The 25,042-nt window shown below is 44.0% G+C and overlaps 1 protein-coding gene across 1 annotated transcript in view; it reads right to left on the reverse strand.

Annotated features, from left to right (window-relative positions):
- TBC1D9 (TBC1 domain family member 9) overlaps window positions 1-25,042 on the reverse strand; it is a 198,260-nt gene that overhangs the window by 133,299 nt on the left and 39,919 nt on the right. The window contains exons 2-4 of the mRNA XM_033939755.1: window positions 21,622-21,732; window positions 3,985-4,103; window positions 1,612-1,840 (exon numbers count right to left, since the gene is read on the reverse strand). Of these exons, the coding sequence (XP_033795646.1) occupies window positions 1,612-1,840; window positions 3,985-4,103; window positions 21,622-21,732 (459 nt within the window). The remainder of the gene's footprint in view (window positions 1-1,611; window positions 1,841-3,984; window positions 4,104-21,621; window positions 21,733-25,042) is intronic.

Consider the following 25,042-nt stretch of genomic DNA (forward strand, 5'->3'; position numbering starts at 1 on the left):
TAGCTAAGGCAAAGCTGCTTAAATTGATATTCAGCACTTAAGTGGCATGGGCTAGTCCATAAAAACAGGACGGACTTTTACACAGTTCCATCTGTGTGAAACCTGGCCATCCGATATCATCCCTCAAAGTGGCCAAGTGCCGACTCCACCCTTGACTACCCCCCCCCCCCGAACGTAGCACCTAACTCAGCCAGCGATCCACTATTTCAGTAGAACTTAGCCACTTATATTCTGCTGAAAAATTAGTGGCTAGCCCAGACTGAGCGATTTAACTAGTCAGTGGCCAGAAAAATAGTGTTTAATATTGGCCATTAATCTGCTAATCGGATATCAATAATTGCTGTCATCTAGATAGTGGCTCTGGTCACTATTGAATCTTGATTTTCATCATTGGCTCCGATCTAGAATAGTGGTGCTGAACCCGGATTTTACTCAACCATGCCTGCAGCATTTAGCACATACACAAAACACCGACACCATGGCCGATTGATCCATCTAGCCCAAGGATGTCAAAGTCCCTCCTCGGGGGCCGTAATCCAGTCTGGTTTTCAGGATTTCCCCAATGAATATGCATGAGATCTATTTGCATGCACTACTTCCATTGTACACTAATAGATCTCATGCATATTCATTGGGGAAATCCTGAAAACTCAACTGGACTGCGGCCCTCGGAGGGACTTCGACACCCCTGATCTAGCCTTATACATATATTCCAAAATGTTCTAGATTTCCCGTATCAGAATTTTTCTAGGTTGAAACAATATTTCAGCACATTTGGAGACCAAAGGTTTCTCCTGGGAAAAAATTAAGTACCGATTAACAGCGGAAGGGGAGGACCTATTAGAGACGTACCAGAGAAATCCCCAAGCAGCTGTCAAGAAAGACTCATGGCAAGAAGGTCCAAAGCACTGATTTCAAACAGAAAAAGAAATTGGAGATTGAAATCTGGATCAGAACTACTCCCGAGGCAATCTCAAAGAGTTGAAACATGTAGCTATTTGAGCATGCATTGCTTTACACAGTGGCATACCAAGGGCGGGGGGAGGGGGAGGGGGGAGGGCCGAACCACCCCGGGTGCAAGCATGAGGGGGGGTGTTCCCGGCCTTGGGGGTCATGGTCTGGGAACTTCCAGGTGTGAGGAGAAGAGCAGGCAGGGTCGTGGCTCTGCTGAGATCCCAGGGCAGGCAGGGAAGTTCAATCACGGCTGTGCCGCGATCTCTCGGATGGCTCCTGGCAGCACTGAAGATGAAGCGGCAGTCTGGTTCCCCCAGGGGCAGCAATCAGCTGATTGCTGGTCACTGGGGAACACTGGAGGATTTATCACGCATGCACAGAAGGAGCTGGGACTAGGCCAGAGGCGTGGGAACGCGTCAAAGACTTTCAGAAGGCCGGGAAGAGCAGAAGAGGGTCCAGGAAGGAGTTAGAAGGCAGTGGGCAGGTGAGCGGACCCCAGCTAGGTAAACGCTGGGGTCCAGAAGAGTTGTCGGGCCATGGCTGAGACCTGCCAGGCTGTGTTCCATCATTTTTTTCATACAGATGGCCAGGAGGATGTTCAAAAAATGATGGGCCCCGGGTGTTACATATGCTAGGTACGCCACTGGCTTTACATACCTTCTTTTCCAAGGAGAAAAGAGGAGAAACAAAGGTGGTTGATGCTGAGGTACATCCAGCCGTGACGGGGAACCTTTCCCTTCCAATAGCTGCAGGAGTAATAGTTGACCAGCTTCTCTTCCTCTGGCAAGCCAAAAAGTTTATGGAACTTAATGGTTGCTTCCTTGAACTTCTCGGTATCATCGTCCTCCTTGATATTGTTGATTTTGTTATATTCAGCAATGATGCCCTGAAGAAAGAAAGGATCGTTTTAGAGCATACATAAATATTCTTGACATGCATGTAAACAGTACATTCAGCAAAATTCACGAATTTTAAGAAAAAGCAGCACTAATTCGCGTCGCGTGGCAAAGACAAATGCCTGGGCCTGAACTACAGTCAGAAGGTAGATGTACCTCTGAAACATGGGTTGGAAACCATCTGGTCATGTTTTCAGGATTGCCACAATAAGAGATGTGCATACACCAGGTCTCCAATATGATTGGGAAGGGCTTTGGACTTCTCTAGGTATTCTCCGAGGAGCAAGCACAATGGATTTTTCTGTTTGCAAGGGTCAAGTGGGTAACATAACAGCCATGTTGGGTCAGACCAATGGTCCATTACTACTACTACTGATCACTTCTATAGCACTGAAGGGCGTATGCAGTGCTGTACATTTTGACCGTCCCTTCTCAGAAGAGCTTAAAATCTAACTTGGATAGATATAACATATAGGGTTGGGGATGCAGAACCCAAGGCGAGAGGAGTTAGGAGTTGGAAAGAAGCCTCGAAGAGGTGAGTTCTTAACTTGGACTTGAACACTGCTAGAGACAAGAGTCCACCGTAAGGATTCGGGCAGTTTGTTCCAGGCATATTGATGCAGCAAGATAGAAGGGACAGAGTCTGGAGTTGGCAGAGGAGAAGGGCACAGACAGGAGGGACTTGCTAGCTGAGTGGAGCTCACGGGGAGGGGGGAGGGATGGAGAAGAACATAGGGGGAGATAAGTGAAGCGAGCTAGTGAGGAGAAGCCTAATGAATGAACGCATTTGTAGGTCAGTAAGAGGAATTTGAATTGTATTCAGAAACGGATGGGAAGCCAATGAAGTGAGTTTAGGAGAGAGGCAACGTGACTATTGTGGCTCTCATGGAATAAGAGTAGTGTAGCTAAATTCTGGATGGACTTAAGAGACCAGAGAGTAGCGAGTTGCAGTAATCTAAGAACGAGGTGATGACAGCATGGATAAGGGTTTTGGTAGTGTGCTCCGAGTGGAGGGGCGGAATTTTGGTAATATTACAGAGGAAGAAGTGGGACGTTTTAGCAGTGTTTGTATCTAGGAAGAGAAGGAGAGAGAGGAGTCAAAGATGACCCCAAGATTGCAAGCAGACAAGACAGGGAGAATGAGTGTGTTGTCCACAGAGACAAGAGAACCAGGGAAGCAGGAAGGTGATTTTAGGTGAGAAGATATCCTGTTTCCAACAGTAGCCAATCCAGGTCACAAGTACCTGGCAGAAACCCAAATAGTACCAGCATTCTGGAACCCCCAAAGAGTATCAAGATTCCATGCAGAATCTCAGAGTAGCAAGATTCTGGAATACTAAATGTAGCAACATTCCATGCTACCGATTTATAATAATAATAATATATTTTATATACCTCCATACCCAAAAAGTTATAGGTGGTTCACAACAGTTAATTGTAATACAAACAATGCAAACCATCGAGCATCAACAAGTGTATGTGCATACAATATAGGAAAAATACATACATGCCATATAAAAAGGCTACAATCTTAAAGAAGATTAAAAAAGTTATTTTATTTTATTTTATTTATTTTTAACATTTAAACACAGCTTACAGCCTAAGCAGTTTACATTCTGGTACTAAGTATTTCTCTCTATCTATCTGTCCTGGTGGGCTCACAAGCTGACCAATGTACCCGGGGCAATGTACCAGGGTCACAAGGAGCAACGCTAATTTCTATATTAAAAGGGCTTCTGCTCTCCTTGAGTCGCACACCACCCTCACTCACAACAAATGAAATATAAAAATATGCAGATTTGATCTACCTATCCAAGGCAAGCAGACTATGGACTTTTCCTCCAGGAACTTGTCCAAACCTTTTTTTAAACCAGCTATATTAACCTTATGGCATTCCTTGACCCACTCCATTTTGGATGCTTTTTTTTTTTTTAAGGGGGGGGGGCAGCTCATCCCTCACCCCAAATAACAGCCTTGAGCCACTCCTGTCTGCTATTAATAGTGATGTGGTAATGGTAAACTCACTAGCCTTCCTTTTCAATTAATTTAGTAAGCTCCTAGAGCACAGTAAATACATAGCAAGTTACCCAGTTCAGCATCTATGCATGTTGATGGGACCAGATATGTACTGTACCTGTATTTTTCCTCTCACAAAAGTTGTTATATCGTTTTCGTTCTCAAAAATGGAGAGCGTCTGCAGCAGGTTCTGTTCAAGCCACTCCCAGTGCTCTGTGATATCCTTCCGGGAACCACCTGTCCCCAAAAAGTATCCGTCAGTCTGCTGATTTTGAAACCACAAGAATAAATTAATAGAACTTAAGATGGCAAAAAACCAAGGCTTGTGCTTTACTCCACATTTGAGAAATGGAATCCTGTGTTAAGCCTGGCCAGGTGGATCCCTACCTTGTTCAAAATCCATTAAAGCTTTATAGTTCGACTATAGGTGCTTTGTATTGGAGGCTTGTTATCGTGTTCCCTTCCCGGGCTGGTCTCAGTGCTGCTGTGGCAGCAACACAAAGTACAGGATCAGTTTCCTTCATGCACCGCCATCTTTGCTGGTTACATCCCTCCAACATAGAAAGTTTGCATCTGAGGAGGTGCAACTGACACAGCGAGGGGTGGCAGTGAACGGCAGAAAACTGGTCCCATGTGTCATTGTATTGCTTTTATTGCCAAGTGCTTTGGGCCTGCATGTACAAAGAAGGTGACTGGGAGGAAGTAGGGGGGAAGGGTAAAACAGATGCTGGATTGGGAGGGGGAAGCAGGGTTAATGCTGAATGGGAGAGAAGAGAGATGGAGCAATGCTCGATGGTAGAGGATGAAAGAGATTGTGGAAAACAGGGAAGCATGGCGAGGACTGGCCTACATAGTATCCAAGGGTCAGACACAACTGAATGAATAGTAGTAGTAGAGGAAGAAACAAGTATAAATGAAAAAAAAAAAAAAGAAATAAGGGGAATGGGAGGGCCTGGATGAGGGAAGTGTGGAAAGTTGTGAATGTGGTGGAAAAAAGGACAACGAAGACTGGGTAGTAAGAATGAATGAAATCTGAATGGACAGAGGCAGAAAAATAGAAAAAAGCTGAACAGGAAAAAAAAAAAAAGATGGATGTAGTGTTGGAACTCAAGACAGGAGGAGAGAATTAAAAAACAGGAGACCCTGGAAAGAGAGCTAAGAGGACAGGAAAGCAGCAACCAGAGACTGGGACCTACACAATTTGAAAAATTAAGCGGCCAAAGATAGAAAAAAAAAAAAAAAATGTAATTTTTAGATAGAGTGAAGTAGTGTAGCTCAATTGGTCCGTTTTTTAAAGGTTAATACATCAAAAAAAAACAGAAAACCCAAAACAGAAAATAAGGCAATACCTTTTCATTGGACTAATTCATACACTGATTAGCTTTCAGACGACAAAATCTAATCTGAGGAAGGTGTGTTTGGCCTCTAACAGCTAGCCAAAAATATATTGATTTAATCCAAAAGTCTCATCTTATTTTCTGTTTTTATTTATTTTTATTTTAAAGCTTTCTATACTGTTTACAGCTAAACGGTTAACAGAATGTACATACATAATTTTAATATCTTTATTAATTTTTAACAAGTGCAACATAATGTTCATATCAGTAATAATAAGCACTTAAATATAATCAGTATTAGTACAATAATATACACCTCTAACCCACAATTACCTTAAAGAATCACCCTAAAAGATAGATCCCTCCTGACCCATCCCCCCCAGATGTGTCTGAATTATACCAATAAAAGAAGGCTAAAAGAACTAACAATTGTACAAAAGATGTTAATGGGCCCCAAACTAAATTAAATATCTTAGAATGCCCTTGAATGTCTGCATTCATCTTCTCACATTTATAACACAAGCTCTACCACCAAAAGGAAAAATCAGTTCTTCCATTTTCGAGTTATCGTCTGTATGGCTACCCCAGTCATAATCAGAAAAAGCCGGCATTTATACGATTAACAGAATGTACATACATAATTTTAAGAACATAATAAAATAAACATACAAAGAAGCCTTAAAATTCATAGCTAAAAAAAATACTAACATAACTGCATAAAACCAGAGCTTAAGTCACGGCTAAAAATGAATAGCCTATCATGGATACAGATTAATAGCGTATCTGTACATCATAAACAGTTTATCAGGTTTTATTTTTGTAAATTTGTAAAGTAGTTAATGGAGTACGTCTTTAATAGTATCTGTTTTGCCTCTTTAGTTAGCACAGAAGGGGACATACATCACTCTCTTTAGCATATGCAGAGTCTGGCTTTCTGGGAGTTCAGTTTAAATTTTGTCTACTCATTTCTATTTTTTAGTTTGTGGTGACCTGTTTGCATACATGAAAGACACCGAATGATTGCTATGCAGCTGCACCAATGCAAAACCCTACAAAAGCCACTCAAGACCTATAAAGCGGCACACTCATGTGCCCAAGCAGATTCCAGGTGTGCCCCGAGACACTGGCAAACAGAGGAGGGCGCCAGCTGACTGCTTACAGGATGTGCCTCTTAAGGTGAGAGGCACGTCCTGTAGGCAGTAAGCCAGCAACGACTCTCCTCTCCCCGCACCTCCCCTCCTCCAGGATCCCCCACCGGCAAAGTGACAGGTTCAGGGTCACAGCCAGAGGGCCTCTGTATATACATATATATATATACATACATACACACACACACACACACACACACACACACACACACACACACACACATACACATATATACACATACATATACACACATATATATACATATATACACATATATATACATATACACACATATATATATACACACATATATATATACACACATATATATATATACACACATATATATATACACACATATATATATACACACATATATATATACACACATATATATATACACACATATATATATACACATATATATATACACACACATATATATATACACACACATATATATATACACACACACATATATATATACACACACACATATATATACACACACATATATATATATATACACACATATATATATATATACACACATATATATATATATATACACACATATATATATATATACACACATATATATATATATACACACATATATATATATATACACACATATATATATATACACACATATATATATATACACACATATATATATATACACACATATACACACATATACATACATACATATACATACATAGCAGTGGTGGGTAGAAGAACCTCCCCCCCCAACACTCAGTGATTGGCAAGAGGGATGGCCACTCCTCCTGCCTGAGGACCCCCCGACACCCCCCATACACACACTCACACACCTGACAATCGGCAGAAGGGATACCCACTTTCTCCTGCCTTGGGCCGATGCCCCCAGATGCAGGGCCCAACACCCCCCTCTAGTTACTCTCCCACCCCCCAAAAAAAAACCTAGTGGTCTGGTGGGCTCTCCCCCCCCCTTGCTACCTTTTAAGTTGAAGTTTGGCAGGAGGGATGCCTACTCCTCCTTCCTCGGTCCACCTCTTCAAAATGGCTGGCCTTCCTCTTCTCAGTGCCTTCCGGGATGCACTGGAAGGGACTTACAGCTCTGGCCCAGGTTCCTAAGGCTCTTCCCAAGGGGGAGGGGCCTTAGGTGCCTAAGCTAATCAGAGCATCAGGGCCCTTCCAGTGCATCCCAGGAGGCACCAGGAAGGGGGAGGCAGGCTGAGGCAGGAGGGAGCAGGCATCTATCTCTCCTGCCGTTTATAAAAAAAAAAAAAATATATATATATATATAAAAAATATATATATAAAATATATATATATAAAAAATATATATAAAAAATATATAAGGCTACAATATATATATATATATATATATATATATGAGATCACGTGATGCCTTGAGCCGCGGCAGACGCTGACTGCCTGAGCTCCCGGGCCCCGAGCCCCGAACCGCACTGTTGCCGACCATCGGAGGCGCGTCGGAGGACAGCGCTTTGCAGCGCATCGGGCGCACACTACATGGACAGATTTCTGTCCTCGCCCGCGCCGCAGATGTCAACCCGGACCCAGAAAAAGGATCGGGAACGCCAGCAGCTCGGCGTGGACAAAATGGCGCCGGTAACCTCCGCTGCACCGCTCCAGCAAATAGCGCCGGAGGCGCTGACAGCCATCACACAGGCAGTGACAGTGGCAATGCAGCCTAGTATCACCAAACTTTCAGACCAACTTTCCAAGCTTGAACATCTGTTGCTGGAAACTACTAGCCGGACTACAGCTCTAGAGACCCGAGTATCCAGCCTGGATGACACGCAGCAGGCCCATGACACCACGTTGCAGGAACTGCAAGCCCTAACCCAAAAGCAGGCAGACAGACTGGAAGATCTGGAAAACAGATCCAGGAGATCGAATCTACGCTTCTTAGGAATTCCAGAAACTGTGCCCGGATCTAAACTACTACAGGTGCTGGAGGCATGGCTGACTAGCACCTTTACATTGAAAGAGGGCTTGGGACCCATCCGCCTGGAGAGGGCACACCGGCTGGGAAGGGAGCAGGCGCGAGAGATGAGGCCTCGCATGGTGATAGCCAAAATTTTAAATTACAATCACAAAGTGGAAATATTGCGCAAATATAAACAACTCCGAGAGACGTTAGCATTTGAGGACTCAGAGGTGCGCATCTTTCAAGATTATTCAGCAGCACTGACTGAGCGCAGGAAGCAGTTCTATCCCATCTGTTCCTCTTTGGCTGAAAAAAAAGTACGTTTTCTCTTTTTGTACCCAGCCACTTTGAAAATTCACTACCAGGGACAATGGCATATTTTCGAGGCAGCAGCGGAGGCAGCTCTCTACGTAAATACCCAGGTGCTACCCCAGTCGGACCCAATCTGACAGAGCACGTGATGCGAGCCAGCCTCGGCTTGTTACCTCTTCGGTGACTTTGGATTTGCAGCTGATGGACTTTGGGTTCTTCTGATTCGGGGGAACGGCTGCATTCCATGGTTTTGGCTGTAATGTTGCACTACGATTCCAGTTTGTTTGCATTCTACTGTTCTTTTGACCTGGTTCCGGGACTGGTATATATACTGTGGTTGGGGATTTTCTCAATGTGTTTTATTCTTTCGGCTAACAAAGTGTAAACTGTTTTCTAATTGTCTGGGGGACTCGGGACCCGGAGTGGCATAGTGTCGTGATCCCTCACACCTTTGGGACCGCCTTTGGACGGCCCTGGGGCTGTGACCACAACCATGCGAACAGGGGGTAGATGGGGAAGGGAGGGGAGGGAGGGTGGGGGTTCAAGGGGGGGGAGTCCTGTGCCACTTTGGCTGTTGTTGACACTTGTTGAGCTATGGGAGAGGATGGGTTTTGCAACGGCAGTGAGAATACAGTTAATTGCATTTTCTATGGTACCACTGACGCTCGGGCAGGTCCTGAGCGCCTCATGGCTACCCTGGGTGTGGCTGGGAGCCCGGGGTGGATCTCCTTTACACATTCTATCTTTTCTATTTACACTTGCCTTCCTGATGCCCGATGGCTAGCAGCCTGAGACTGGTATCTTGGAATGTTTCGGGTATTACCTCCCCAATTAAAAGAACGAAAATTTTAACACAGCTCAAACGTCATAAGGTGGACATAGCCTGTATCCAGGAAACCCGATTGACGGAGCTAGAACATCAGAAGTTGAGGAGGTCTTGGGTGGACGTGGTGTATGCGGCTTCCTCCACGCATAAGCGTGCAGGGGTAGCGGTATTAATTAGTAAGACCTTACCATATACAGCAAAAGTGATAGCCTCTGACCCGAAGGGCAGATATATATTGTTGCAACTGACTGTAGGCACATATTCCTTTTATCTCATGAATATATACGCACCCAATACCTATGACCATTCTTTTTTTGAGGGCATTACCGCACTGCTTCTTGGGAGAGTTACAGAACCGATATATGTAGCAGGAGATTACAATCAGGTTCTTGACCCGACCTGTGATCGCTCTCAGCCGGGGCCCAGCACCAATTCCGCTCAAACCAGAGGTATCCCTTATTTATGCACCACACTGGATTTAGTTGACCCATGGAGAATTCTCCATACCTCAGAACGGGATTACACTCATCGCTCCAGGGCCCATAACACCCAATCTAGAATAGATTATATTCTTACCACGCGTAGGGCCTTCCTAAATGTGGATGCAGCGGTCATAGGCCCGGCTGTGATCTCTGACCACGCGATGATTTGGATTGATGTGAATGTGGGCTTTGGATTACGGGGACCTGCACGCTGGCGCTTCCCTAGTTATTTGTTCTCTGATGAACATTTCAAAACATTCTTAACATCTAAGTGGGAGGACTTCCTAGACTTTAATGGTCAACATAGCAATGATCCACAGTTGTTTTGGAGCACTGTCAAGGCAGTGCTCAGAGGAGATTGCATAGCCTACATAATAGAGCGCAACCGCCGGCTTTCCCGGGGAATACTTCGGTTAGAAAAGGAACTTGCCCTAGCTAAACGTCGTTACACCCACAACCCGACCCGAACCTCTAGAGAACACTTGATCTCGGTGGAAACGACCCTTAATTCCTACATACATGAGCGCACGGTGAAAATGCTTTTGTACCAAAAATATCGCTATCATCGCTATGGTAATCGCGCAGGGAAGTTATTAGCCCGATTGACCTCCCAAGCTAAGGGTCATCGCTATGTGTTGGGGTTGCGGGACAGCCTGGGTTGCCTCAAACATTCTACAGGCCAAATTGCACAGCTTTTCATGTCCCACTTTCGGGGGATATACGGTTGTCAGGACTCGGGGGCAGAACCCCTTATTAGGGATTATTTAGTGGATTCTGGATTACAGCCGCTTTCTGATTTGGATGTCGAGTTTCTTAATGCACCCATCACCCCTAAAGAATTGCATAAAGCTATCCAGAACCAACGAAACTTTTCGGCCCCAGGGCCGGATGGTTTCACGGCAGAATTCTACAAATTATTATCAGGGCAGCTGAGTCCCTATTTACGGGACTATTATTCGCAGGTAATCCATGATGAACAATTTCCTGTAGGCTCTAATGAGGCACTAATTACGTTGATTTTGAAACCCGGCAAAGACAGTACTGCTCCCGAGTCCTATCGCCCAATTTCTCTGCTAAATGTGGATATTAAAATCCTATCTAAAATATTAGCTGATAGACTAGCGACCCTTCTCCCCAACATTATAGCATCAACACAGGTGGGATTTGTAAAGGGTCGTCAAGCGGTACACAATGTACGTAAAGCACTGTTGTCCTTAGCCCACACCCAAGCTAATAACATTCCGATGCTCTTGCTTAGCTTAGACGCGGCACAGGCATTTGACCAGGTCAATTGGAAGTATCTCTTTGAGGTGTTGAATTATATGGGTATATCTGGATGGTTTGCCGCGGCGCTACGCACATTATATTCGACACCGACAGCTAGATTACTAGTTAATGACATTATTACTGACCCAATTTCTATAGAGCGGGGCACTCGACAGGGATGCCCCCTGTCGCCTCTACTATTTTTGTTGTACTTGGAACCATTTCTTCGTACAGTGACTTTGGACCCTGACATTGTGGGTGTGAACATTGGGAACCATTTGCTCAAAGTGTTGGCCTTCGCAGACGATCTCCTTTTTTTGCTCACGGATCCCCATCATTCTGTCACGCATTTATTGCAAGCGCTTGATGAATTTAAATTTTATTCGGGTTTTACGCTGAATTACCAGAAATCTTTGGCTTTGGCCAGCCCACTGACACTGCAGCAGACATGGAGCAGCCACTTTCCATTTACATGGGCCGTGAGCTCGATCCGTTATCTGGGGGTGTGGATTCCTAGAGACCTTACGACCCTATACGACAGCAATATCACCCCACTGCTTCGTGACACCACACTACATCTGCAGAATTGGTCCACATTCCCCTTATCGGTGGCAGGCCGGGTAGCTCTCTTTAATATGGTGCTTTTTCCCAAATGGTTGTACCGCTTTCAGGTCCTGCCTCTGCTCCTATCTTACGCCCATAACACACGATTAACGAAAAACTTACAACATTTCCTCTGGGGCGGTAAGCGACCCCGTATGACATTTCTGCGGATGTGTCTGCCTAGGGATAGGGGGGGTTATGGTTTATTAAACATACGTTGGTATGCTATGGCATGTCAGATGCGTCATATTAATGACTGGTTTAGAGGGACCTCTGATTTTTCTGCTACACCTCTGGAGTTATCTCTATTGGCTCCGTTTCATGTGAGCTATTTTTTGCATGTGGCGGATCCAGGGATCCATCCTTTGGTGTCGCACTATCCGATCTTTGGGCCAGCTCGGCGAACCTGGAAGTGGGTCTGTAAAACTGCTAAACTGCCTGCTGGGGTGTCATTATATTTACCTATACAGGGCAATGGAGCTTTTCGGCCGGGAATGCAGACTGCCGCCTTTCCTAGGTGGAGGGAAAAAGGACTTCAATATCTCTTTCATCTGTTCTCGGAGGAGGGGAACTTGGCCACATTTGCGGAACTACAACACACCTTTGGCTTACCGCCTACTGATCTGTTTGCTTATTACCAGATTCGACATTATATCCAGTCTTTACCTGGGTCTGTTCTCACAGAAGACAGCAGAGAAGCACTTTCCGAACTCTTTAGTCTCTCAGCCCAACAGCGGATCCCACTGCGGTTTCACGTGGTGGGGATCCGGGACTGTCAATCGGGCACTAATCTGGACATTTTGGCGACGGCGTGGGCCGAGGACCTGCAGTGTAAATTAACAGCCCAGCAGCTACAGCGGGTTTTGAAGAACATTCAAAGGGTGTCTCCTAACATAACCCACTGGGAAATGCAATTGAAGATTGTTCTGAGACTTTATATTCCACCGGAACGTGCTGCCCGGATGGGAATTACGGCTTCTCATTCCTGCCCGAAGTGCAGCCAGGCTCACGCTTCTTTGAGCCATATGTTTTGGACATGCCCCAAAATTCAACAGTTCTGGAGTCACCTGGGACGCTATGTTACGTCGCTTTGGGGAAGGCGTTGGCTCCCACAACCGAGAGCGCTATTTGGTTTTTATAACATAGCCACGCCTAAACCCAGGGGAATGTCAGCTTTTATCACCAGAGTGCTTTTACTGGGGAAGAAAACTATCCTTATTAACTGGCTTTCGTCTGATCCTCCGACCTATGCACAATGGAGATCTCTGATGATAATTCATGCCACGCTGGAGCGGAGACTGGTGGGTGACTTGGACCATGGCCCGGGTCGTAGATTTTGTCAGACTTGGGAATGCTTTTGGCAGGACCTCACACCCCGAGCTCGTAGCAGACTTTTGAACATTTAAGGTTATCTCTCAACTTTTGGCATGGCTTTGGACTCCCGGGATGGGGGGGGGGGGGGTGGGGGGGGGAGGGGGGACATGTTTGTACTGTTACTTTTGATTGATGCTCTTTCTTGTTCTTGCCTGTTATACTTGAAATAATAAAAAAAAGCATTTGAACATATATATATATATATATAGTAGGTGTGGAGAAGTGTCAGTTGGAGAGGGAACGGGATCTCGGTGGGAGGGGGAGAATAGGGGGCATCTTTTCAGTGCTCATGCACTGAAAGGAAAGTAAGGCTACAATATATATATATATATTGTAGCCTTATATATTTTTTATATATATATATATTTTATATATATATTTTTTATATATATATATATATATTTTTTTTTATAAACGGCAGGAGAGATAGATGCCTGCTCCCTCCTGCCTCCCCCTTCCTGGTGCCTCCTGGGATGCACTGGAAGGGCCCTGATGCTCTGATTAGCTTAGGCACCTAAGGCCCCTCCCCCTTGGGAAGAGCCTTAGGAACCTGGGCCAGAGCTGTAAGTCCCTTCCAGTGCATCCCAGAAGGCACTGAGAAGAGGAAGGCCAGCCATTTTGAAGAGGTGGACCGAGGAAGGAGGAGTAGGCATCCCTCCTGCTAAACTTCAACTTAAAAGGTAGCAAGGGGGGGGGGAGAGCCCACCAGACCACTAGGTTTTTTTTTGGGGGGTGGGAGAGTAACTAGAGGGGGGTGTTGGGCCCTGCATCTGGGGGCATCGGCCCAAGGCAGGAGAAAGTGGGCATCCCTTCTGCCGATTGTCAGGTGTGTGAGTGTGTGTATGGGGGGTGTCGGGGGGTCCTCAGGCAGGAGGAGTGGCCATCCCTCTTGCCAATCACTGAGTGTTGGGGGGGGAGGTTCTTCTACCCACCACTGCTATTTGCCTCTCTCCCTGCCAGCTCAGATGATCGGGGATTCCCCTGCTGCAATCAGCTCAGCTGGCAGGGAGAGAAGCTGCAGCAGGCAGATTAAGTTCTGACTGAAAAGAAAACCCAAAATGAATAGCAAAACTTTTACAGACAGTGCTAACACTTAAGGTTCCTCTTTATCTCACAACGGCATGAATGCTTACATGAGCTGCCAAATTACTTCCTCTTACAGCTTTTTCTTTGTGTGGTCATCTCACATTTAAACAGAACGATAGGCTTGAATGACTAGATCGCATGACAGAAAACTACATAAATCTAGAAAAACAAGTCACAAGCATTTATGTGAATCATAACAGAGAAAATAAATCCTTGGCACCTACCCAGAGGTGTTAACAGTTACTTCCCTCTGATTTTAAAAGACTCAAGTTTTCTTGTTTATTCATTTTAGACATATGTGGACTTGCCAATGACTATTTTTATCTTTTATGGATTCCTATAGATGCTTGTGACTTACTGATTTATATTTAATCATATCAATGTTTTAATTGAATTGTTTTAGTATTTTATATAGCTTAGTTTTAAAAATTTTGTTCATTATATATATGCTCTTATTTGTTAATTTCATAGTGCCCCAACACAGGTTTTCTTGGTGAAACATGGTCATGTCAGGTATTGCTAAATAGTTGATTTAAGATTGTGGTTTTGTGTTCATGATCTCACAATTTGAAGAAATACCAATTTATATTATTACAAAGAATTTAAGGTGGAACAAAAAAGACTTTTTGGAAAATGCTTGTTGCAGGTTTCTGGGTCTCGCTGCATCTTGTCAGGTAGAAACAGACATTTCAGCCACCGTGCTGTGGCTTTCTTCAGGGTATGCTCAGAAGTCCGCAGTTGACTTGGTAAATAGTGGGTTCACTGACCTGATTGGGAACAGGGCAGCCCACCAATTTGAATTCTGGCGGGAAAGTCAGTTGGTCAGAAATTTGAATTTTGTTGTGAAAGTCCATAGACTGGAAAAATACCTCTGGTAGGTTTAAAGATGTTCTCCCTGTGGAGCTGGGTTAGATGATCTCTCAGGGATACCGCAACTGGCATTGTGCTTGTTACAGGTTTCCGGGTCTCGCTGCATTTTTGTCAGGTAGAAACCGACGTTTCAGCTACCATGCAGTGGCTTTCTTCAGGATATGCTCTGGCTTTCTTCAGGGTATGCTCTGAAGTCTGCAGTGTGACTTTGTAAATAGTGGGTTCACTGACTTGATTGGGAACAAGGCAGTCCACCAATTTGAATTTTGGCGGGAAAGTTAGTTGGTCAGAAATTTGAATTTTGTTGGGGAATTCCATAGAACGGAAAAAAATCTCCGGTAGGTTTAAAAGATGTTCTCTCCATGAAGCTTTTACTATTCTTTATGTGCAGCATCCTGTACCCAACATCCAACTTGATACCTTCCCTACCCCATACTCTTCTGGACTTCATATCTTTCCCTGTTTTATGTGCTACTTTGTAACACCTTATAGCAATTGCTTGCTGCAGTTTTATAATACTAAAATAATGATAAAGGGTCCTAGTCTGCCCAATTTCCTAAAATGCCACAGACCTTATTTAATCTGTGCTTGTACCACCCAACTAGGTACCCTTACCCATATTCTATTACCATTTGTCTCCACTGGGCACATGTTTTATGTAGCGCTGCGACCAGCATGGTATCAACTGCTTTTACCTACACCTAACAAGGTGCCCCAATGAATGAGAATACAGGACTGCCTCTAGGCAGTGAGCCCAATTTCACTCAGCAGTCCGCTTCCTTCTCAAACCTCCACCCCTACCGTGCAAGGAACAGAAGCGTAGGGACAGTATGAGTGAGAAGGCAGAACTGCAGAGTTGCCCCTGACAAACAAAATCAAACATTGTAGTTAAAAAAACAAAACCAAATTCCGAAAGCAGCATTAATCTATAGGGTTTGGTTCTCTCTTTGGGATGATGGGAGTAATCTCTGTCAGTATAAACAGGTTTCTTGATTTGTTAGGGGACTTTTGTGGTGGCTGGTAGTAGTATGTTTTTTTTTGCTTTGAGGATGGCCTGTTTGTATATTTCATGTAGTTCTTTCCATCTTGTCTTATCTCAATGTTTGGTTTTGTACCATTTTCTCTAATTATAATTTTCTACTTTATATTTTCTACTATATTTAGGGACTTTTGAAAACAGATGGGAGGGGGGATATCATTTCCTGGTTAGAGCACATTCACCACCACCATCATAGACTGTTCTTCCTAGGGTTTGTTTAGACCCGTGTTCATATCAATTAAGTGAGGCTGGCTCTTTCCATAATTTTTACAAGATCCAATACACCAAAGACTATGGTTTAAACCAGTGTTCAATCTTTTTAAACCTATGGAGCGGCAGAAATAAAAGAATTTTGTGGACCGGCATCGGTCCACAGACCAGCGGTTGAAGAACACTGGGCTAAGTCGTGGGCCAGACCCTGCCCATTTCTACCCAATCTCCACCTCAGCCCCTGACCCCATAGTGCTAATTGTAACACTATTTTTTCCATTCATATATACACACATTTTTTCCATTCATATATGCACACAATATAACCTTAACACCGCAGACCGGCAGTTAACACAGTTTTGGGCCTGATGCACATGTGAACCAGCAGGAAATTTCTGTGGACCGGCATCAGTCCATGGACCGGTGGTTGAAGAACACTGGTTTAAAACATGCTTAGATGCAAGACAAAACAATACAACAACAACCAGTTTTATAGATTTACCTTGCTTAAGCAATACCACAAATGTTTTATGTAAATAGAGGGAAGTGTGTGTGAAAGCACAGATCTGCGTTTGGGTTGAGGTTAATGTTTCCACCCAAAACGGTCTTTCAAAACATTTTGCAGATAACCACAGTAGCTCTGTGTTCTCCCATTTTGGAAGAGCATTAAAAGCTTCTGTTGAGTGCAAAAAGCACAGTTACTTACCATAACAGGTGTTATCCAGGGACAGCAGGCAGCTATTCTCACATATGGGTGACATCATCCGACGGAGCCCCGATGCGGATGCCTCACAAGCAGACTTGCTTGAAGAAACTAGAAGTTTTGAGTCGCCCACACCGTGCATGCGCGAGTGCCTTCCCGCCCAGCACACGGCGTGTCTCCTCAGTTCAGATAGCTAGCAGAGAAGCCAACCAGGGGAGGTGGGTGGGCTGCGAGAATAGCTGCCTGCTGACCCTGGATAACACACAGTTACGGTAAGTAACTGCTTTATCCTAGGACAAGCAGGCAAGTATTCTCAGGTATGGGTGACTTCCAAGCTAACCAGAATGGGATGGTGGGAGTTTTGGCAACTTAGGAGAATAAATTTTGTAATACTGCTTGGCCAAACTGTTCATCCCTTCTGGAGAAAGTATCCAGACAATAGTGAAAAGTGAAGGTATGAACCAAGGACCAAGTAGCAGCCTTGCAAATTTCCTCAATAGGTGTAGATCTGAGGAAGGCTACAGAGGCTGCCATTGCTCTGACTTTATGGGCTGTGACTTTACTGTGAAGCGGTAATCCAGCCTGGGCATAGCAGAAAGAGATACAAGCTGCCATCCAGTTGGAGACTGTGCATTTAGAAATTGGATGTCCCAACTTATTTGGATCGAAGGAGACAAAAAGTTGAGGAGCAGTTCTGTGTGGTTTGGTGCATTCCAAGTAGAAGGCCAAAACACGTTTACAGTCCAGAGTATGAAGAGCTGATTCTCCAGGGTGAGAATGAGGCTTTGGAAAAAAACACTGGAAGTACGATGGATTGGTTGAGATGAAATTCTGAGACCACTTTAGGTAGGAATTTCGGATGAGTACGAAGAACCACCTTCTCATGATGGAACACAGTGAATGGTGGGTCAGTAACTAAAGCTTGTAGCTCACTGACTCGTTGAGCAGAAGTGAGAGCAATGAGAAAGACCACTTTCCAAGTGAGATACTTCAGATGAGCCTTCATCAATTGGTTCAAATGGAGGCTTCATGAGTTGAGAAAGGACAATATTGAGGTCCCAAACCACAGGAGGTTGTTTGAGAGGAGGGTTGACATTGAAAAGTCCTTTCATGAATCTGGAAACCACCGGATAAGCAGAGAGGGGTTTCCCTTCAATAGGCTGATGAAAAGCTACAATTGCACCGAGATGGACTCGTATAGATGTAGACTTGAGGCCGGAATCGGATAAGTGCAAAAGGTAGTCCAAAACAGAAGATAAGGAGGAATGCCGAGGCTCCTTATGATGAGAAATACACCATGTTGAAAATCTAGTCCATTTTTGGCGATAGCATTGTCTAGTGATAGGCTTCCTAGAAGCTTCTAAGACATCTCTAACAGATTGAGAAAACTGAAGAGGAGTTATGTTGAGAGGTACCAAGCTGTCAGTATAGAGACTGCAGATTGGGATGAAGCAGAGATCCTTGACTGTGTAAGCAGAGAAGGAAAAACTGGTAGAAGATATGGCTCCCTGCTGCTGAGTTGAAGTAGAAGGAGTACCATGGTTGTCTCGGCCACCGAGGAGCGATTAGAATCATGGTGGCATGATCGTTCTTTAATTTGACCAGAGTCTTGAAAATGAGAGGGAATGGAGGAAATGCGTAGAGGGAAAGATTCGTCCATTCCAGAAGAAAAGCATCTGCCTCGAGGCGGTGAGGAGAGTATATCCTGGAGCAGAACCGAGGCAGTTTGTGGTTGTGAGGAGCTGCAAAAAGATCTATTTGAGGCGTTCCCTACTGTGAGAAAATGTGATGAAGAAGGGAGGAATGGAGAGTCCATTCGTGAGGTTGCAGGAGATGACTCAAGTTGTCCGCCAAGCAATTCTGTGTCCCTTGAATGTAGACAGCTTTGAGGATGGTGTTGTAACGGATTGCCCAGTATCCACACTTCCAGAGCTTCTTGACAAAGGGAGGAAGATCCCGTCCCTCCCTGTTTGTTGACATAATACATGGCAACTTGGTTGTCCGTTCGAACGAGGACTACTATGTTGTGAAGCAGATGTTGAAAAGCATGGAGAGTTTTGAGGATCGCTCTGAGTTCCAACTGATTGATATTACACTGACGATCCGTACTGGTCCAGAGGCCTTGAGTACGGAGACCATCAAGATGAGCACCCCAAGCATAGGTGGAAGAGTGTCGTGAGAACCTTCTGATGAGGGGGCGTTTGAAAAAGCAGGCCTCTGGAAAGAATGGAAGAGAGCATCCACCAACGGAGAGACTTCTTCAAAGAAAGAGTGACTGATGTGTCGAGAGAGAGGATCGCAAGCCTGCGTCCACTGAGATGCCAGGCTCCATTGAGGAACTCTGAAGTGAAGTCTGGCAAAAGGAGTCACGTGTACTGTGGAGGCCATGTGACCCAGAAGCATGTGTCTCGCTGAGATGGAAGAGCGGGAAGACAGTGTGACAGAGTTGAAGAGCTTCGAGGCATTGTTGTGGAAGGAATGCTCGGAGTTGGACAGTGTCTAGAACAGCTCCAATGAATTATAGATTCTGAGAGGGCTGAAGTTGAGATTTGGGAAAGTTTGATTTTGAATCCCAAACTTTGTAGGAACCAGGTAATCCGTTGGGTCGCTACAATAACCCCTTGAGATGTGGAATCTTTGATAAGCCAGTCATCGAGATAGGGAAATACTTGAAGACCATGATTCCACAGAGCTGCTGCTACCACTACCAGGCAATTGGTGAACACTCTGGGAGACGAAGCCAGGCCGAAGGGTAGAACTCTGTATTGGTAATGCAGATTCCTCACCCGAAATCTCTTGAGATATTGACGGGAGGCCGGATGAATGGGAATACGAGTGTAGGCCTCCTTGAGATCCAGAGAGCATAACCAGTCATTCTGCTCAAGAAGGGGATAAAGGGATGCCAGGGACAACATTCAAAATTTCTTTGACTAGAAATTTGTTGAGAGCCCTGAGATCCAGAATGGGTCGCAGATCGCCCGTCTTCTTCGGAACAAGGAAGTAATGGGAGTAAAACCCCCTGTTCTGCTGCTCCGAGGGAACTGGTTCGATGGCATGGAGACGAAGCAGAGCTTGAGCTTCCTGAAGAAGAAGGGCGGTCTGGGATGGATTGGAAGGACACTCTTGGAGGAAGCTCCTCTGCTTCCTCCTGAGAGGGTGAGGAATCCTGTCGATGCACTTGCAAAGAATCTGCTCCTTGCCTTTCGTGCTTAGGTGGCAGACCAGCACTCGCAGAGACTCTGCTCCCTACAAAAAGAGTGTGACTCCGACTGGGACATAGGAAGCGGCTCGACCTCGCGGGAGTCTGATGAATGTCCAGGGAGGATAATAAGTAGTTTAGGACCCATAATAGTAAGGTACTGAAGAAACTGCTTCTCTAACATGGCCTGGAAAGAAGCCGGCAAGGTGGGATCCGCGTCTGAAACCGGACCACCTGCCTTGGCTGGAGGTTCCTTTGGGGCAGTGCGAGTGTGCTTCGACTTAGTAGTCTTAGACACTTTAATCACCACCGGCGGAACCGACTGCTGAGCTATCTGACCTGAGGAAACAGGGGAAGAGACAGCAGATAACGTTGAAGTAAGAGCTGCTGCAAACGAAGGCTTGATGATGCTCGAGGTAGAAGCAGGAGGCTCGATGGAAGTCGAAGCCAAAGATGCCTTCAAAGTCGAGGGATCAGTCGAAGATTCCATCTCGAAGAGCTTGTCCACTTGAATGCAATGACGCTTAAAAGCACGAGGCTGAAGTGTTTGGCAAGGTAGGCATGACGTGGCATGATGTTTAGGCCCAAGGCACTTGAGGCAGCGTCTGAGGGTCTGTGATCAAGATCACGAGCCTACACTTGCTACACTTCTTAAAGCCTGTAGCAGGCCGGGACATAGGTCAAAAAACAGCTGCTGCAAGGTCGAAGCTCGTGGACTGCGGCCGAGTGGCCCATCCCGGAGAACGGACGGAAGACAAAAATTATTTTTTTTTAAACTAGATAAAAATAAAGAAAATAAAATAAAACGGCGATTCGTGAAGAAAAGACACCAACTGCGGTTGAGAGAAGGCAAAAGAGAACAAAATTGAATGCAGAGTCAAAGAAGGACTTCTCGGCTCCGCGGAAAACTAAGAACTGAGACGACGTGCCCTGTGCTGGGTGGGAAGGCACTCGCACATGCGTGGTGTGGGCGACTCGAAACTTCTAGTTTCTTCAAGCAAGTTTGCTTGTGAGGCGTCCACATCGGGGCTCCGTCGGATGACGTCACCTATACGTGAGAATACCTGCCTGCTTGTCCTGGGATAATGTCATGCACAAAATCACTTCTAGCAAAGTTACCCTGACCTACAAGTTGTCGGCATTATCAACAGCTTTCAGCTTGGCAATAAGATAAGCTTATTGGTATCTTGGAGAAATGTAGGCATTACCATTTGGCTTTATGACAAAATTTTCTAAAAAGTTCTGAATTTTAATTCCTTCTCAACTATACAAGAAGTTGTACAAGACCTAAAATAGCTTTAATTCACCCTGATCAACACAGCATCCAGCAAACATGCAGTTGTGTGCTACTATTCCTTACCACAGGCAATAGCCCAGTATATCAAGGAGTCTGGCGTCTGATAGAGGATTCTGAAAGGGACAACTCTGGCACTGGAGTCCAAGACAACATCAAGAGTACCGACAAGAAGACCTGGAGAGACAACAGAAAACGTTCTGTTAATACTAAGACTTCCTCTACTGGTGCTTCATTATAAAAGTTACTACCTCTAAACCAGTGGTCTCAAACTCAAACCCTTTGCAGGGCCACATTTTGGATTTGTAGGTACTTGGAGGGCCTCAGAAAAAATAGTTAACGTCTTATTAAAGAAATGACAATTTTGTATGAGGTAAAACTCTTTATAGTTTATAAATCTTTCCTTTTGGCTAAGTCTTAATAATAATATTGTCATTTATAGCTAAAGAGACATTATGATCAAGAAACTGTTTTATTTTACTTTTGTGATTATGATAAACATACCGAGGGCCTTCAAAATAGTACCTGGCGGGCTGCGAGTTTGAGCCCACTGCTATAGGCTAAGGCTCTTTACACCTGCATTGTGATGTCATAGAACTTTATGGCAGATAAAGGCCAAATTGCCCATCCACTATCTCCTCCTCTCCCTATTGGCTAAGGTTCTTAATATTTGCATCTCCTCTTCCTATAGGCCACTGGTCTCCAACTCAAATCCTTTGCGGGGCCACATTTTGGATTTGTAGGTACTTGAAGGGCCTCAGAAATAAAATAGTTAATGTCTTATTAAAGAAATGACAATTTTGCATGAGGAAAAACTCTTTATAGTTTATAAATCTTTCCTTTTGGCTAAGTCTTAATAATAATGTTGTCATTTATAGCTAAAGAGACATATGATCAAAAAACTGTTTTATTTTACTTTTGTGATTATGATAAACATACCGAGGGCCTCAAGATAGTACCTGGTGGGCCGCATGTGGCCCCCAAGCTGCGAATTTGAGACCACAGCTCTAAACTGATGTTTAAAAGAAAAAAAAAAAAAAAAAGATTTAATAAAAATGAAAAGAAAACCAATCAGATATAATAATAATAATTTTATTCTTATAAACCGCCATACCGAAAAAGTTCTAGGCGGTTCACAACAAGGTGAGCTAATACTTGGGACACAGATAAAATACAAATTAGAATAATGGACTTAACAGATAGACAGAAAGCATTTACAATATAATGCAGAAAATACCAGCATGGCAGGGAAAGTAGTAATACATAGAACAGATAAAATACATCAATTTGAATATAAGGAACTTGATTGAAAAAAAATGAAGCAGAATGCATTAAGATACCAGTTGAGTCTTTAACAATTTTCTAAAATCAAAATAGGAAGAGACCTCTAAATTTTTCCAAGCCATACATTCAATTTAGCGGCTTGAAATGAGAGGGTTCTCTCAAGAAACTTCTTATAACGACAGATTTTAAGGAGGGATATGAAAACAAGTGCACTCTACGTGTGGTCTTTTTGGCGCGACTCAAAGAGAAATGAGACACAAGATAAACCTGGTAACAAACCAGAAACTGATTTATAACAAATACAAGAAAATTTGAACAGAATTCTCGACTATCGGCAACCAATGGACATCTTGCTTAAATATTTTTTTAAATATATATTTTTTTTAAACATTCTTTTAAAGAAAAAAAAAAAAAAAGACTAGCTGAGAACAAAGGACAAGAACTAGCAGCAAGAAAGATGGAGGGCAAATAAGGCCACCCTGAAGCTGTTTGCAAAAGAAACATTTTATTGCCAATTTCCAGCTACTATATTTAAGTGGGGCAGTGAGCTCCACCTTCTCCCATGAGTCTAGGACACAGGTGTCAAAGTCGGTCCTCGAGGGCCGGAATCCAGTCGGGTTTTCAGGATTTCCCCAATGAATATGCATGAGATCTATGTGCATGCACTGCTTTCAATGCATATTCATTGGGGAAATCCTGAAAACCCGACTGGATTACGGCCCTCGAGGAGGGACTTTGACACCCCTGGTCTAGGATGTCTCTAAATTCAAGTGGATTCTGAGGCATGCAGATATGCAAGATGCGTCCTGTCCCTCAGTGGCTACTTTGTTCCCATACTGCTTCGCAGGATGATGGAGGAGTCCATTTTGTATGTGCAATTTATTTTAAGGTTAGTGTTGCCCCCTGAAGTGAACTGAATGTTAACTAGGTGTTATAAAGAGGCAAGGGTGGGTGATGCTTCCTGCCAGAATTTGCTTGGATCCATTACATGTACTTACCTAATTATGATGTTATGTATTTGTCTATTCCAGTACAGTCAAACCTTGGATAGCTCGTTAACATGATGTGCAAGTGTTTTGCAAGATGAGCAAAACATCTTAAATTTTAACTCGATAAACAAGCGTTGTCTTGCAGTACAAGCATGTATACGCATGTCACGTCAAGTGCGCACCATATACACGCGTCACATCGCTGAATGTAATACAAGCACCCGCATTTGAAGCGCGCACATCTCACGTTGAGCGCGGCTGAACGTAATAAAAAAGCATCATGCCCAATTCACCCACAGAGAAGTGACTTCGAAATGAACAAGGTCTTGCAGTACAAGTATGTACAGTACTGTACAGTAATACCTTGGAATTCGAACTTAATCCGTTCCAGATCCCCGTTCGAGTTCCAAAGCATTCAAGTTACAAGTCAATTTTTCCCATTGAAAATAATAGAAACTGGATTAATCCGTTCCTGGGTCCCATAAATTTAAATTAACAGTAAATACACTGGATTTTAAAAGTAAAATATTAACAAATATTCCAAAGCAACATTCAGATTCTGGGGCATAAACACACACATACAATGTGCAGGGTGTCGGATTTGCTTGAATTTTTAGTTCAGATTCCAAATTGTTCGAATACTGGGGCATTCGGATTCCAAGGTATCACTGTATTTTGTATTAAAGTTTTTGGGTTGTGAATGAAATTGTCTTGAGTTTCCATTATTTCCTATGGGGGAATTCGTTTTGATATGAGTGCTTTGGATTACAAGCATGCCTCCGGAACGAATTATGCTCGCAAATCAAGGTTTTACTGTAGTTCTCAATCCAAGTCATGTTTTCAGGTTACCAAATGTGCATGTCATTACCTCCACTATATGACTCACTTATGCACATTTGTTTTAGATCTCTCAAAAATCTTACTGGATGGTTGTGTCTCAAGGACAGGGTTAAGAACCTTGTCTATGCACTTCAGCTGCTGGTGGGTGTATTATAGCCAATAGAAAACATCACCTGTGAAGGTAGGTAGGAATCAATATGACAAACTATTTCAATTTATATCCCATCCTCCCCCAAAGAGCTCAGAACAAGTTACAAGGTATTCGCTTTGTACCTTTGAACCAAGTCAGAGTCAAGATATGATTATAATAATTAAACAAAACGAGATACAGACAAACCAATACAAACTATAGTGGAATTCGTCTAACACAAATG

Source organism: Geotrypetes seraphini, chromosome 1 (assembly GCF_902459505.1).
Source record: "Geotrypetes seraphini chromosome 1, aGeoSer1.1, whole genome shotgun sequence".
Classification (NCBI taxonomy): Eukaryota; Metazoa; Chordata; class Amphibia; order Gymnophiona; family Dermophiidae; genus Geotrypetes; species Geotrypetes seraphini.